General features: G+C 37.3%; 1 protein-coding gene and 1 pseudogene across 1 annotated transcript; one reads left to right on the top strand and one right to left on the bottom strand.

The window, feature by feature from the left end:
• The first annotated feature begins 1705 nt into the window (after positions 1–1705).
• Positions 1706–5152, top strand: LOC108194914 (probable disease resistance protein RF45). The gene is made up of 2 exons (XM_017361850.2): positions 1706–2833; positions 3234–5152. Exons 1-2 carry the CDS (start codon positions 1831–1833, stop codon positions 5000–5002), a joined length of 2772 nt encoding a protein of 923 aa, XP_017217339.2. The 5' UTR covers positions 1706–1830; the 3' UTR covers positions 5003–5152.
• Positions 5153–13321: 8169 nt separating this feature from the next.
• On the bottom strand, positions 13322–14059 carry LOC108195305 (stromal 70 kDa heat shock-related protein, chloroplastic-like; annotated as a pseudogene).
• Between the last annotated feature and the right edge of the window lie 70 nt (positions 14060–14129).

The following is a 14129-nucleotide window of genomic DNA, read 5'->3' as shown; positions in this document are numbered from 1 at the left end:
TACAGATAAAGTTAAGGTGATAGATGGCGTGGAAGGCCAAGATTTCTACAAAATTCATCAGATTCTTTATGTTACATCATGTGAAATGTGATAGTTGGCTTTTGGATCAATTTGATTTGTTTGTGTCTTGCTAGAACAACGTCTTAGCCAATTTAGGATGTTGAAGATGGAGAGCAGTGAGCACTGACCAAGTCCTCTAACATTCTTGTTTATGTCCTTATCTCTAATAAATAATTCATTCAATGTATTGCGAGTAATTTTCTTTCGCCGTAAAGTATTAGTTTTATATTGTTATTTTCATGTAAAAGTAGTAGATTATTATGTCTTCAAGAACTATCCATTTTAGAAAATACTTCCATACAGATAAGGATTTTGTAATATGACGATTATCCACCAAAAGAATAATATTGTCAACTAAATTATCTGTTTTAATTTTTAAAACTCAAATAATTTAATTTATGGAGCAACTCTATATTTTGTTATCATGTTTTAGAATTATAGTAAATAAGAAGCACATATTCATAGCAAAATTCCAAAATTTAGTTATCATCATATATATAATTTTTTTGGTTAAATAATAATAATTATTATAATACTTGAATGCTACTCCCTCCATCCCAAATTAGATGAGTTTGTTGACTTTGGGCACGTAATTTAAAGTGCATTGACCATCTAGTTTCGAAATTTATTTTTTTATTTTTTCTTTTGCAAACAAAAATTTCATATTTTAATTTTTATTTGCAAAAGTTAAATTTTAAAAATAAATAATGTAGCTATGCGGTCAATGGATCTTAAATTATGTGCCGAAGTCAACGAGTTCATCTAATTTAGGAGGGAGGGAGGACACAATTTAGTAATTATTAATTAATGCGAAAGAAATATGCAACACACCTCATCACTAGGCAGGGTGCTAGCCCCTGCAGTAATGGTAATATCTTGCTTCTTCCCAGAACCCTTGTCAACAGCAGTAACAGACAGAATACCATTTGCATCAATGTCAAATTTGACTTCAATCTGGGGATCTCCACGTGGAGCTGGTGGGATTCCGTCAAGACGGAAGCTCCCAAGAGATTTGTTGTCCCTAACAAATTCCCTCTCACCCTGAAGGACATTAATATCAACACTAGTTTGCCCATCAGCAGCTCCAGATATTACATTTACATGTTGCTTACCTAATATTTGCCTGGGTCAAAGTCGATAGCTCCATCTTAGCTCTCTCTGCGGTCTCTGTTAGACGCTGTAGAGCTTGTTTGTCCTTTAAGAGATCTATGCCCTCAACATTTTTAAAACTTAATGCAAGCCGATCAACAATTTTCTGTCCTGTGCATAAAATATTGAAAACAAATTGTTACATGTCCTGAAATTTTAAGCGTTAAAAGGTCATTAAACTGATTAAAAAATAAGAAATGATATGCATTTTGATACTTTTTCCGTCCGAATGAATTGTATACTTTACTTTTTAGCACCTTTTTTAAAGACTCTTTTAAAGTACATTTTCATAATATTTTTTTAATTTTTTACATGAATAAAAGTTTTATATTTACCTTTTAGTTCAAAAAAAGAGAAAAATTAAAAAACATAATAAATTATATTTTTTAGGGTCCGAAAATACATGCAAATAGTGAATTTATACGTCCCATTAGGACAGAGGGAGTATTACTTTTCCACAATGATATAGATTTTTCTTTAAATAGTAGCATTCGAAAAGCAGTTGTACTATTGTGAGGGCCTCTAGTCTTTACCAATGGTTAGTGGTTTACTAATAATGCATCTTATCTTTGTCTGCTGTTCCTCTTCTTTTGCTTCAATTTGGTTTCTGATACTGTAGAAATGGCCGACGCAGTAGTATCTTTCGCAGTTGAAAGACTGGGAGATCTGTTAATCTCTGAATCTAAACTCTTATACGGAGTGACCAACCAAGTGAACGAGGTTCGCGATGACCTCAAGCGAATGCAGAATTTCTTAAAAGAAGCTGACAAGAGACAAATTCAAGATGAAAGAGTGCGAGGCTGGGTGAATGAGATCCAAGAGCTTGCGTTCAGAACAGAAGATGTGATCGAGCTTTTTGCACTGCAAGCTACAACCAACTCAGGCTTCAAGGAGGCATTACGAAGATCAGCTTGCATCACATGTCACTTGATAAGCCGCCACAATGTTGCTATGGAGATCAATAGTATAAAAGCTAAACTAGCTGATATCCGACAGAGTCTACCAACATTTGGTATTACAGGACTAGAACAGGGAGAAACCTCAATTCCACAAAGAACTTTTTATTCTCATGATGTTGAAAAAGATTTTGTTGGGATGGAGAAGGAGATAGATCAGCTGGTATCTGATCTGATGAAGAAAGATGAGAATTTTGAAGTAGTTTCACTCTGGGGAATGGGAGGCCAAGGGAAAACTACACTTGCTCAAAAACTTTATAATCATGTTAAGATCAGAGATCATTTCGAAGCTTTCGCGTGGGTTTGTATCAGCCAGCAATTCGACAGGGAAAAAGTTCTTAAAGGAATCCTTAAACAACTTCTCCCTGATGATAGGAAGGGGGAAGTTTCAAACATGGAGGATCCTGATTTGGTCGATGGACTACGCAAAGTTCAACTAGAAAAGAAGTGTTTAATAGTTAATATTGACGACATCTGGAATGTTGATTCTTGGAGAAAGTTGCAGGCTGCATTCCCACTTGGTGAGACGACTAGTGGTTGCAAGATCTTACTCACCACTCGTAACCTAACGGTGGCAGAAATTGGGTCAGTTTGTAAGATCCCGGGTTTGACAGAAGATGAGGGCTGGCAGCTACTTTCTAGGAAAACAAGAATATATGACCAGCCAGGTTACTTCTACGAACTCTCGTTTTTGTCAACTGATATGAATGTATATAAGAGCATGATATGTACTTAATATTTTGTACCACATACTTGATAATTGTAGGTGATTACAACAAAAACAGATCTCCCGAGTAATTTACCTTAGAAAATGTATATACAAGTATAAAGAGTAAATTTTGAAGTTGTTGCTACTTTTTCATGTCTCCACCAAAATAATTCCCTAGCTCCCCAATAGGCGACTGGCAAGCAGCTTGTTATGTGAATCTTGTGTAAATGTATAATGATATTTGGTTGATAGGCAGTAGTTGAATTAATTCAACAAGTATGAAAGAAAATTTATAGTTAATGTTTATAATGTAATCTATACTATAATCAAACATGCCATACATACTTTTATTTTTACAGAGCTACCAGTGGCCTCGGGGATGGAAAGAATCGGAAGGAACATGGTTAAAGGATGCAAAGGTTTACCACTTGCTATATCAGCACTCGGAGGAATTCTTAAAGGCAAACATTTGTTGACAGAGTGGGAGAAAATAAACAATGATATTACTTTCTACTTGGGCAAGGGCGAGGGAGTGACTGAGGATGATGAATACTGCACAGTGAGACAGGTTTTAGGCTTGAGTTATGACAATCTACCATCTCGTTTGCGACATTGTTTTCTTTGTTTTGCCAATTATAAAGAGGATGAAATCATTCAGACTGAGGACTTGTACATGTTTTGGATGGCAGAGGGTCTGATATCAGTGGAAGATAGAGCACAGGGGGAGATGATGTTGGACGTAGCCGAACGCTATCTGGATGAATTAGCACATCGAAGTCTTGTTACAGTTAGATTACGTGAGTATGCAAATGACTCCTGGTCGAAGTACGAAGAATGTGTTGTTCATGATCTAATTCAAGATTTGTGCTGGTCTAAAGTAAAAGAGCAAGGAGTGATGAATGTTATTGATTTAGAGCGCAAACTTGACATTGGATCCAAAGCAGGCGTAGTACGCAGATTGTGTGTTCGCTCATATAATGCTAACAGAGATGTGTTGGAACCTTATGATGGACAAGTACTTGCACAAATTCGATCTCTTTTCTTTTGGAATGATCAGAACTACCACGACCCTCCAGTGTGGCCAAACAATATATTTACTCTTGACAAATTTAAACTGCTTCGAGTTTTTACAGCCAAGTACTGTAAATTAAGCAAGGAAAATGTAAGAAGCCTATCGGAGCTAGTTTACTTGAAGCATTTGAGTTTATACTATTGTGAGTTGGATATTTTGCCATCATCAATAGCGAAGCTAAGAAATTTGGAAACCCTTGAATTAGGAATGCTAGCTACCTTGTCCTTGAGCATACCAAATGTTCTTTGGAAGCTCAAGTTGTTAAATCATTTGTGCCTCCCGGATAATATGTCAGTTAGAGGCAGAGCTAAGAAGTTGAGATTGGGAGGTTTAAATGAGTTACAACTGTTGTACGGTTTTGACTCTAATTATTGTGATGCACATGATCTCCTTCGATTACCCAAACTCAAAGCTTTTAAAGGGCAAATGATAGTCAAGGAAAACCTCACGACCCAAACTATTATTGATTTTGCCAAATTCAGGGAATTGCGTCACACAGATATTTCGATTACTGAGACAGGAACAGAAGTTGATTTGGTTTTAGTTTTGGAGTGTTGTTTCATCGATTCGTTATACATATATGCATCTGCATGTGTATTTCCGAAGGCGTGTGACTGCACTTGTTTTTCTGGACGTCTCACAAAGCTAACCTTGAATGAGCTTATATTTGAGGAAAATCCGATGATATTACTAGGAAAGATTCCCAACCTACGTTTTTTATCTCTACAATCTGTGAAAAACACTCATATGGACGGGGACATAGTGTGCTCTGCTATGAGTTTTCCGAAACTTGAGGTACTACGTCTCATTAAATTTAAAGGTCTAAGAAAATGGAGGTTGGAAGAAGGAGCCATGCCAAATCTCACTCTTTTGATTATCAGCAAGTGCTTAGAGTTGGACATGCTTCCAGAAGGATTGAAACACTTGACTTCCTTAAAACAACTCTCTATTTCCGGTATGCAAAGAGAATTCACAGATAAAGTTAAGGTGATAGATGGCGTGGAAGGCCAAGATTTCTACAAAATTCGTCACATTCCTCTTGTGATAATAAAGTAGCATCGCGGTGGCCACCTGTTTGTATCATTGCAGCATGTGAAATGAGATGGTTGGCTTTAGGATCAAGTTAATTTGTTTGTGTATTACTAGAACTACTACGTCTTAGCCAACTTTTCTCTATATTTTATCAATAAACATCCGTTTTCCTTTTTCACTTGTTACCTTATGACTGATGGCCGATGGAAACTTGCTAGGATGCCGTAGCGTATCATGGCCATCACCAGAAGGTTTTTGGCCCTTGTCTGGACCCTTTTCCTCTTTTTTCCCCCTTTATCTTGCTTTCGCTTTCTCCTTTTATATTATCATGGAGATGAGTCATTATCCGGGTTATCAGGAGTGAAAGACAGGTGTTTTTGTTTGTAGAGTAGAGTAGATGATGGGGAGGGGCTAGGTGACAGGTGGGAGGTGTCCCACTAAACTTGCATGAATCACTAAATGGAAGCAGGTGACGAGGAGGGGATAAAATGACAGGTGGAGTGTTTTCCGTAAAATCTGGGATGACTAATGGGAAGCAGCTGATGATGAGATGACGTGGCTGCCGTAGTGGCAAGGCCGCAAGGGGCTGCGGTCCCGTAGTAGGTCGGGGGATGTAATCGCTGTAGCCGTAGTGAAGTTGTAGTTCATAAGAGCCTTTTTGCTATCAGTACTTTAAGTTAATTCGAAAAGAGTTTGCAAAGGCTGGACTAAGGAAACCTGTGAAAGGGTTCTGGGTTTAGCAAGCTGGTGTGTGGGCTGTGGGGTGCTTACGGCTTAACTATGCAGGGGTGCTTACGGTCTCGCCGTAAGCTGCAAGAACTGATAATCCCGTAGGAGGTGGTGAAGCTCCGTAAGATTGATTAGCCGTAGTCTAGTACACAGCTTTTTCAGCCATCAGATGCCCCTATGGTTGCTAGGCTTTCTTCAGGAAGCCGTAGGAACCAGTTAAAAAAGTAAAACTTGAATACATTTTGCACAAAGTCACAGATCTTCCAAATACTCTAAAGGAAGCTAATATAAACCCTTTTGCTAACCGGACAGTGACAATATACGGAGCTCGCTGATAGAAAGCTACGATGTAAACTCTATTTTGAAGAAAGTATTCTAATTGAACTTTTCACAACCTAAATATCTAATATCTTGTATATAATTGTTAAAGGCAGTCTCATCTGCAAAGGTTAACTGTGTGATCTTTAGGGTGATAAACGAGAATCATGGGTAAAACTAGTTATGAAGAAAAATTATAGTCATGAGAGAATAGATTTGGTGTTAATATAAATTGGTATTGAAGATCACCTTAAACAATCCAACTCAAGTCGTAGCTACCGGTGAATGACGACTTATGTTGACTAAAATAGGTGTTAAGAAAGTGTGGGAAAGCAAAGATATCATAAACCAACTTGTAGCCATATATAATGATACAATCTGATTTCAAGATAGAAAAATAAAGGAAACCGTAGCCAGGGGAACTAAAATGAGGTCCACAACCAGTTTTTGAAATTTAGTGAAGTAGCCAAAAGCATATCGCACTACTTCCAGGGGCACCTGTTTAATTAGTTGTCTTCATTTTGTTGAGTATTTTAATCACAATATCTAGCTCCGGAAGCATTTTGATTCCTGTTGGGAGTTTAACATCTTTTTTTGAAAATGTATTTCTCCATGAGTTCTGCGTAATTAGGCCCCGGATCAGCATCCCTCAGCATGGAGTCACGGAGGGTGTTAGTACTGGTAACTGGTGCAACACAGGGCATATATGCGTTCAGCATACTTGATGATCCCGCACAGAAGAAGTGATGGAATTCACCGGTTTTCAGGCCTGATGGATTTTATAGAAAATATCAGTCATAACAACGCCCTAAGTTATTGTTCATTAGTCTCGAGGGCGAAAACAGTGATGGGATCTGGACTGCCAAGGTGCCCGGGCGAAGCCACCAGATGCCCCTATGGTTGTTATTTTTTCAATGTAGTGCTTAAAGTCGTAGGGGCATTATTGCATTGATTGGACAAGTTATTTTACTTGCTTGAAATGAATCCGACCGCAAAAATAGCAGGGACATCCGTAAGCAAGTGTGCCATTTTAAGAAGGATATCTAACGATTTATGCGAGACTATCTTTATTAAAGGCCCTGTTAAAATCAACAATATCCGAAAGAAAAGACTTAAGATGTAAGTCTTGAGTTTTCACTGTTTAAAGATGTGTTCTAGTGGTCGAGCTAGTTAGCACAAGAAGAAAAAATGTGTATGATTATGCAGCATTCATCTCATAGGTATATATATATATATACGTAGAATGTAGTACCCGCAGACAGTGAACAAAGATATTTACTTAAGTGTATAAGATTCACTTATAAATTGTAACATAAAGTGAAAGACGAGACGCTAACTATAATCAAGTTACATGCTCAAGCACGCAGGATTAAACATTTTGGGACTCGAATTTAATCAACTTTTCTGCCATAAACTATTAGTTATAGCATACAAGATCTTATATCAGCTTAAAAATTACATTCTTGCAGTTTAAGTAATACAAATTCTCGTTACATAAATAAATCATCTAAAAATAATTTAAGAAAGTTGAAATCAGGTGCGTCTTATTCATCAACTCATCATGCATGAACAATATATATATATGTGCCTTATTCGTAAAGGTTACCTGTTGACCGTTTGAGAGGAGCCATAGCCGCATAGGTCGCATATACTGGATGTCTTGATAGGGGGAGCCGTGGCCCCGTAGGCCACATATGTTGGCTGTTTTGATAGTAGCCGTGGCCCCGTAGGCCACATATGTTGGCTGTTTTTGAAAATAGCCGTGGCCCCGTAGGCCACATATGTTGGCTGTTTTGATAGAAGCAGTGGCCCGTAGGCCACATATGTTGGCTGTTTTTGATAGTAGCCGTGGCCCCGTAAGCCACATATGTTGGCTGTTTTGATAAAAGCCGTGGCCCATATGCCACATATGTTGGCTGTTTTTGATAGTAGCCGTGGCCCGTAAGCCACATATGTTGGCTGTTTTTGATAGTAGCCGTGGCTCCGTAAACCACATATGTTAGAACAAAAAAGTGCTGGTGAATAATGTGTGCGTGACAAAAACCATACAAACAGAATTATTAAAGCACCAGTTGGTAATCACAAATGATATTAAAGCAGCAATTGGTAACCACAAATGATATTCAGGGAATTATGTAATAGTGAACACGTAGTTGGCGAAAAGGCTAAAGAAATCGTAATAAGCAAATAATGAAGAGTGCTAGAGCAAAGTAATTAAGTAGAAATAAAGCTCAATGAATAAATATTTAATAAAATCGAAACAATGCCCCCTTTATCTAGCGAGTTGGTTTTATGCTTTTCTTGCGTCGCGGCAAGGCTATTACTAATTAATTAGGGGACAATTTTTGCTGAAGTGAGCTATGAATTTTGTTGTTACGAACTCACAACTAAAATTAGTTTATAAGTTTAATTATTCGAGTACAATGCACGTTTAACAGGGGACGATGTTTTGTGTGAATGGGTTGTAAATTTGGTTAAATTATTACTCACAGAAGGATTTTCAAAAGCTGTACTTGATACAACTTATGTATTATATATTGAATAAGATAAAACATATGTCATATGTGATGTTATATGATATAATTAGGAGAGCTAATCTGGATTATTCTATGATTATTGTATGTTTAATGTCTCTATTAATCTCTTGTTAGCTGCCCCTTTGGGTAGAGATTAGGTTATAAAGTTAGGCCTTGTAATTGTTTAACTAAAATCATACATTGAAATAAATAATAATAACAAATTAAATGCTTAATAAAGACATGGATATGTGTGGACAATGAGGGATCAATTAGTTGAACTACAAAATGTAATGCGAGAACAATTAGAGGCAAAATGACGTCGATATACAGCTCTAACTAACATAACTGAAAATATGTATGGGTTAATGTAAAGATAAAGCTCTTGGTATCCTTGGCTTCCAGAGCAAGAAGGTGATGTGTTTCAAAATATTCACATAAAAGTTTCACTGTTTTCAAGAGGATATACAGTGTGGACAAAAGATTATGCATGCATGTAGTAAACTAAAGCCTATCTATCTTAATATATATATGGGAAGGTGAGAGCTATAACGCAGCTTGAAATGATATCTTAGACTTGTAATAAATAAGTAACAGATTATGTAATGCATGATGTCAAGGTACTCTGTTAAAGCCTAAAGATAAGGTTGTCCATTTGCAGTCGAATATAGTACAAATAGAAAATTGAGTGAGGGCCGAAGCTCTGTTTTGTGTAAAAGAAAGAAGGGCGGTAGCCTTACTCATTTATTACACAGTGTCACCCTTTCATGCACAAAGTTTGTTTGTTTATACAGTCACATATGTATATAGTGGTTTAGCAAAATAAATCTGATCAAGACATATCGTGTTTTCAACAGTCCTCCATAAAAGAGATTATGCACAGTTAACATAGAGCTTAACACGCATCATCAATACTAGTCGCAGCATCGTTAGTAAAATTCGTAGTGAGAGTGCTTACCTTGACTTGTTTGCTCACCGCGCTAATCATACTCACCATTAACACTGCCTCCATCTTTAACTTGATAGCATCTCCGGTTTTTTTTTTCTTTCTTTTTTTTTTTTTGACAAACTTTGCATCTTTACTCGACGCTTCAGCTCCTGTTTGTTAAAGTTACTAACTCTAGAACTAAAGCACGATATCACTGTAAAAGGGTGTTGTCAAAGTAGCGTAATTGTACTTTACATAATATATATTTGTGCTAAAAACGAAAGGAAATGACCAGAAAGGAGTCTTAAAGGCGAAAAATTAGCATATAATGTACTGATTTTAAGTGTTAGTAAAGAAAACATTGAAAGCTAAAGGACCGCAGCGTGAGTGTTGGCCGTGAATATAGAAAGTAGAAGAACAGATGACATAATCAGAACATAGAAAATAGATTACCTATATGTAAGATGTAACAGTTGCTCCAAGCTACCAGTTGACAAAAACGATATCAAAACAGATATTTTAATTTTTTTTTTCTTAATTAATGTCTGCACAAAGGACATGTATACGACATGTTTGATGGATCCAAAATAGAAGTTTTGCGGCCTGGGTGATCATTACTGGACAGTTGCAGGCAAAGTTTTATATTGCATATACATTGGCTTATAATTAGTTAATTACACGAAGCTTGGCCATCAATAAGTGTGTCAGAGTGTTACACAAACACACCACTGATAAATTTAAGGAGGATACATGCAAGTGCTAGAGTAGGCAAAAGGAGCAAGTGCAGGACTATTTAACTACTCCTAACTATGCATGCAGAAGTTAAGTATAGATAAAAACATAATAATATAAAAGAAAGCGTGTCGGGGTTTTTGATCGCGAGTTTGAGGACAAGATAGGGGAGCACTACAAGAAGGCAACAGATAGGTGAGTTGAAGAGCAATACCTGGTGAGGTGTTAATGACTAAATATTAGTGAGCTGAGTATCCATGTCGATATGATTTTTATTGAAGTTCAGGCTTGCCATGCTTTGCTGATAAAACTTGGATGCCTTCTCAGTAGTAAAGGAATGTCTGGTATATATGAAGCAAGATGTCGTCTTTAGAGTCACATCAAGATGTCGTTGTAGCCTGCATCAAGATTATATCAGTGATCATGGTTATCATAATATAGTGGTAAGTAACACCAGGCAACTATGCTCGGTCCCCGGCGGCGGCGCCATTTGATGGCCGATGGAAACTTGCTAGGATGCCGTAGCGTATCATGGCCATCACCAGAAGGTTTTTGGCCCTTGTCTGGACCCTTTTCCTCTTTTTTCCCCCTTTATCTTGCTTTCGCTTTCTCCTTTTATATTATCATGGAGATGAGTCATTATCCGGGTTATCAGGAGTGAAAGACAGGTGTTTTTGTTTGTAGAGTAGAGTAGATGATGGGGAGGGGCTAGGTGACAGGTGGGAGGTGTCCCACTAAACTTGCATGAATCACTAAATGGAAGCAGGTGACGAGGAGGGGATAAAATGACAGGTGGAGTGTTTTCCGTAAAATCTGGGATGACTAATGGGAAGCAGCTGATGATGAGATGACGTGGCTGCCGTAGTGGCAAGGCCGCAAGGGGCTGCGGTCCCGTAGTAGGTCGGGGGATGTAATCGCTGTAGCCGTAGTGAAGTTGTAGTTCATAAGAGCCTTTTTGCTATCAGTACTTTAAGTTAATTCGAAAAGAGTTTGCAAAGGCTGGACTAAGGAAACCTGTGAAAGGGTTCTGGGTTTAGCAAGCTGGTGTGTGGGCTGTGAGGTGCTTACGGCTTAACTATGCAGGGGTGCTTACGGTCTCGCCGTAAGCTGCAAGAACTGATAATCCCGTAGGAGGTGGTGAAGCTCCGTAAGATTGATTAGCCGTAGTCTAGTACACAGCTTTTTCAGCCATCAATGACATAAGGATGTTCAAGATGGAGAGTACTAACCAAGTATTCGAACATTCTTGTCTAACTCCTTGTCTCTAATAAATAATTGATTTAATATATTACGAGCAATTTTTTTCATTGAAAAGTATTCATCTATATTTTTATATTTTTAGCGTAAATGTATTAGACTACTATTTCTCATGAACTATCCAATATTCTATGATATTTTTGGTGTCAGGCTGTACCATTGTCATTGTTTCAACTTTAATAATACTATCAATTATCCGAGGTTCGACTTTAATAATTTGTTGTATGGCCTTTTAGTATCTCCTTCGTCTTTTTTTAGTTGTCATATTTGTAAAAAAAATTTATCCTTTTACTATTTATATTGCATAGAACATATAAACTGCAATAATGAGGGGCAAAATTGAAATTCACCTACTAAACAATGTATGAAAACAAGAAAAAATCACTTATATTGGGACAACAATCGAATTCTAAAAAGGCTATTAAAATGAGACGGAGGGAGTACTACTTTTTCTTGATCTCCGTGAAAGTCAAACAAACTCACATAAAATGAGATGAAGAGAGTATTATTTAACCATATTAGTCACTAGAGAATGGTTAATTTTGACCGGTGGATGAATAGTTAATGCTAATGATCACCCATGCATTCACGTCAATTCCACCAATAAAAAAAAAAATTTCTATTAATTTTCATAAGAGTTGGTACTATTATGTACCTTGGACACGTGTCAGAAAGATCATTATTGTTTTATCGATCATTATTAAAACTATTAAAACGTACCCCTACAAATTAGTTTGTCCCCTGCCGATTAATCATCCACCAAGACTTGTGACCATGCTGATGCAAACTAACAAACCGAACTTAAATTAACAGCCCCTCACTCACCAATATCATGAGTATAATCTATGTGAAAAAACAAACAGCATTTGATATGTCCACAAACCTATAAATAGAGAGATCTGTTAAGTCTACAAGGAAAAAAGACCCGTTAAAGTTTTTATGTGCCGCAAATCACAGCTTCAAGAAAACACAATACTCTTCATACAAGGGTAATTATTTATGGCATGATTCTGCATTTCTGGAATACTATGTTCCATTATATAAGTCATTTGACTTCACATATTTTTAGAATGTATGACCACATATTTCAAATTGATATTTTTAAAATTTTGTTTTTCTGAATAAAAATATTTATGTTATATTTTTATTCAGAAAAAAATTACAAAAATATTTATATTTGCTATATGGTCAAAATATCAAACCACCAATCAAAAAGAAACAGGACTCCTTGGAATTTATAAACAATCCTCTGTTATCCGATAAGAACTTTTTCTCAAAGCCAAAAGATTCACATGTTACCGGAAGTAAACCCCAGTAATCATGCAATTTCTGAATAAAATTCCCCCTGGACAAGTGTCGAGCTTCAAGAGTGAGAAGAACGTTTCCATTTAGAAAACGTCATGACCAAAAACGCTTACTAGGTTTGTCTTATCATTTGCTGTCTGTGAAATCTGCATCAATAACATCTCCTTCCGGTCCCTTGTTCGATGCTTTTGATGGACCATCTGCTCCACCTGCGGCAGGATCAGCCCCAGGTGTAGCACCGGGTTGGTTGTAGAGGGGCTGGCCTAGCTGCATGACTTCTTGGTTCAAGGCAGCCATGGCGTCCTTTATCACTTGAGTCGCACCTTCTGTAATAGCCTTTTTTAGTTCCTCCAGTTTTGCTCACCTTGAAGGACATTGATATCAACACTAGTTTTCTCATCAGCAGCTGTTGAGATTACCTCTGATTTTGAAGTGGGCAGGGTTGTGTTCCGCGGAATGATCTTTGTCATAACACCACCAAGAGTTTCCAGCCCAATAGAAAGTGGTGTTACATCCAAAAGAACAATATCACTAACGTCCCCAGCCAACACGTCAGCCTTATAATAGAGCAAAATATATAAATCGTATCAGACCGCTGCATATCCCCTTGAAATCCAGAACACAAAAGAAAGTAGATCTAAGCTGAACTGCAGCTCCTAGAGCAACCACCTCATCAGGATTGACAGTGACATTGGGATCCTTTCCTGTTAAAGATTTCACAACTCCCTGAACAGCAGGAATACGGGTTGAACCACCAACAAGGATCACTTCATCTATATCACTAATTGATAGCTTTGCATCCCTCAAGGAATTTTGAACAGGGGTTTTTAGCCTAAGGAAACAAAACATATGAAAAACCAGATAAGACCTTTGACGCACAATTACAACAAGGACAAAGGGTTATTATAAGTACCTGTCGAGGAGATCTGAGCATAGTTCCTCAAACTTCGCCCTGTCAAAGTAGTTTCTATGTGCTTGGGACCATCCGCAGTGGCAGTAATGAAAGGCAAACTGAGAGGAACCAAATTTGTAGAAGATAAATTTAGTAAGAAACCGGAATGAAGCACATATTGCAAATACTGTATATTTAGAGCTCCAGACATTACATTTACATGTTGCTTACCTAATATTTGCCCGAGTCAGAGTCGATAGCTCCATCTTAGCTTTCTCTGCGGTCTCTGTTAGACGCTGTAGAGCTTGTTTGTCCTTTAAGAGATCTATGCCCTCAACATTTTTAAAACTTAATGCAAGCCAATCAACAATTTTCTGTCCTGTGCATAAAATATTGAAAACAAATTGTTACATGTCCTGAAATTTTAAGCGTTATAAGATCATTAAACTAATTAAAAAATATGAAATGACATGC

This window comes from Daucus carota, chromosome 7, assembly GCF_001625215.2.
Source record: "Daucus carota subsp. sativus chromosome 7, DH1 v3.0, whole genome shotgun sequence".
NCBI classification, from domain to species: Eukaryota; Viridiplantae; Streptophyta; class Magnoliopsida; order Apiales; family Apiaceae; genus Daucus; species Daucus carota.
The sequence above is the reverse complement of the archived record's forward strand: the minus strand, read 5'-3'. Positions and strand labels throughout refer to the sequence as shown.

Coding starts and splice junctions, on each gene's coding strand:
- LOC108194914 (XM_017361850.2), top strand. CDS start 1,831: ATGGCCGACGCAGTAGTATCTTTCGCAGTTGAAAGACTGGGAGATCTG. Junction 2,834..3,233: donor AAGAATATATGACCAGCCAG/GTTACTTCTACG, acceptor TTATTTTTACAG/AGCTACCAGTGGCCTCGGGG.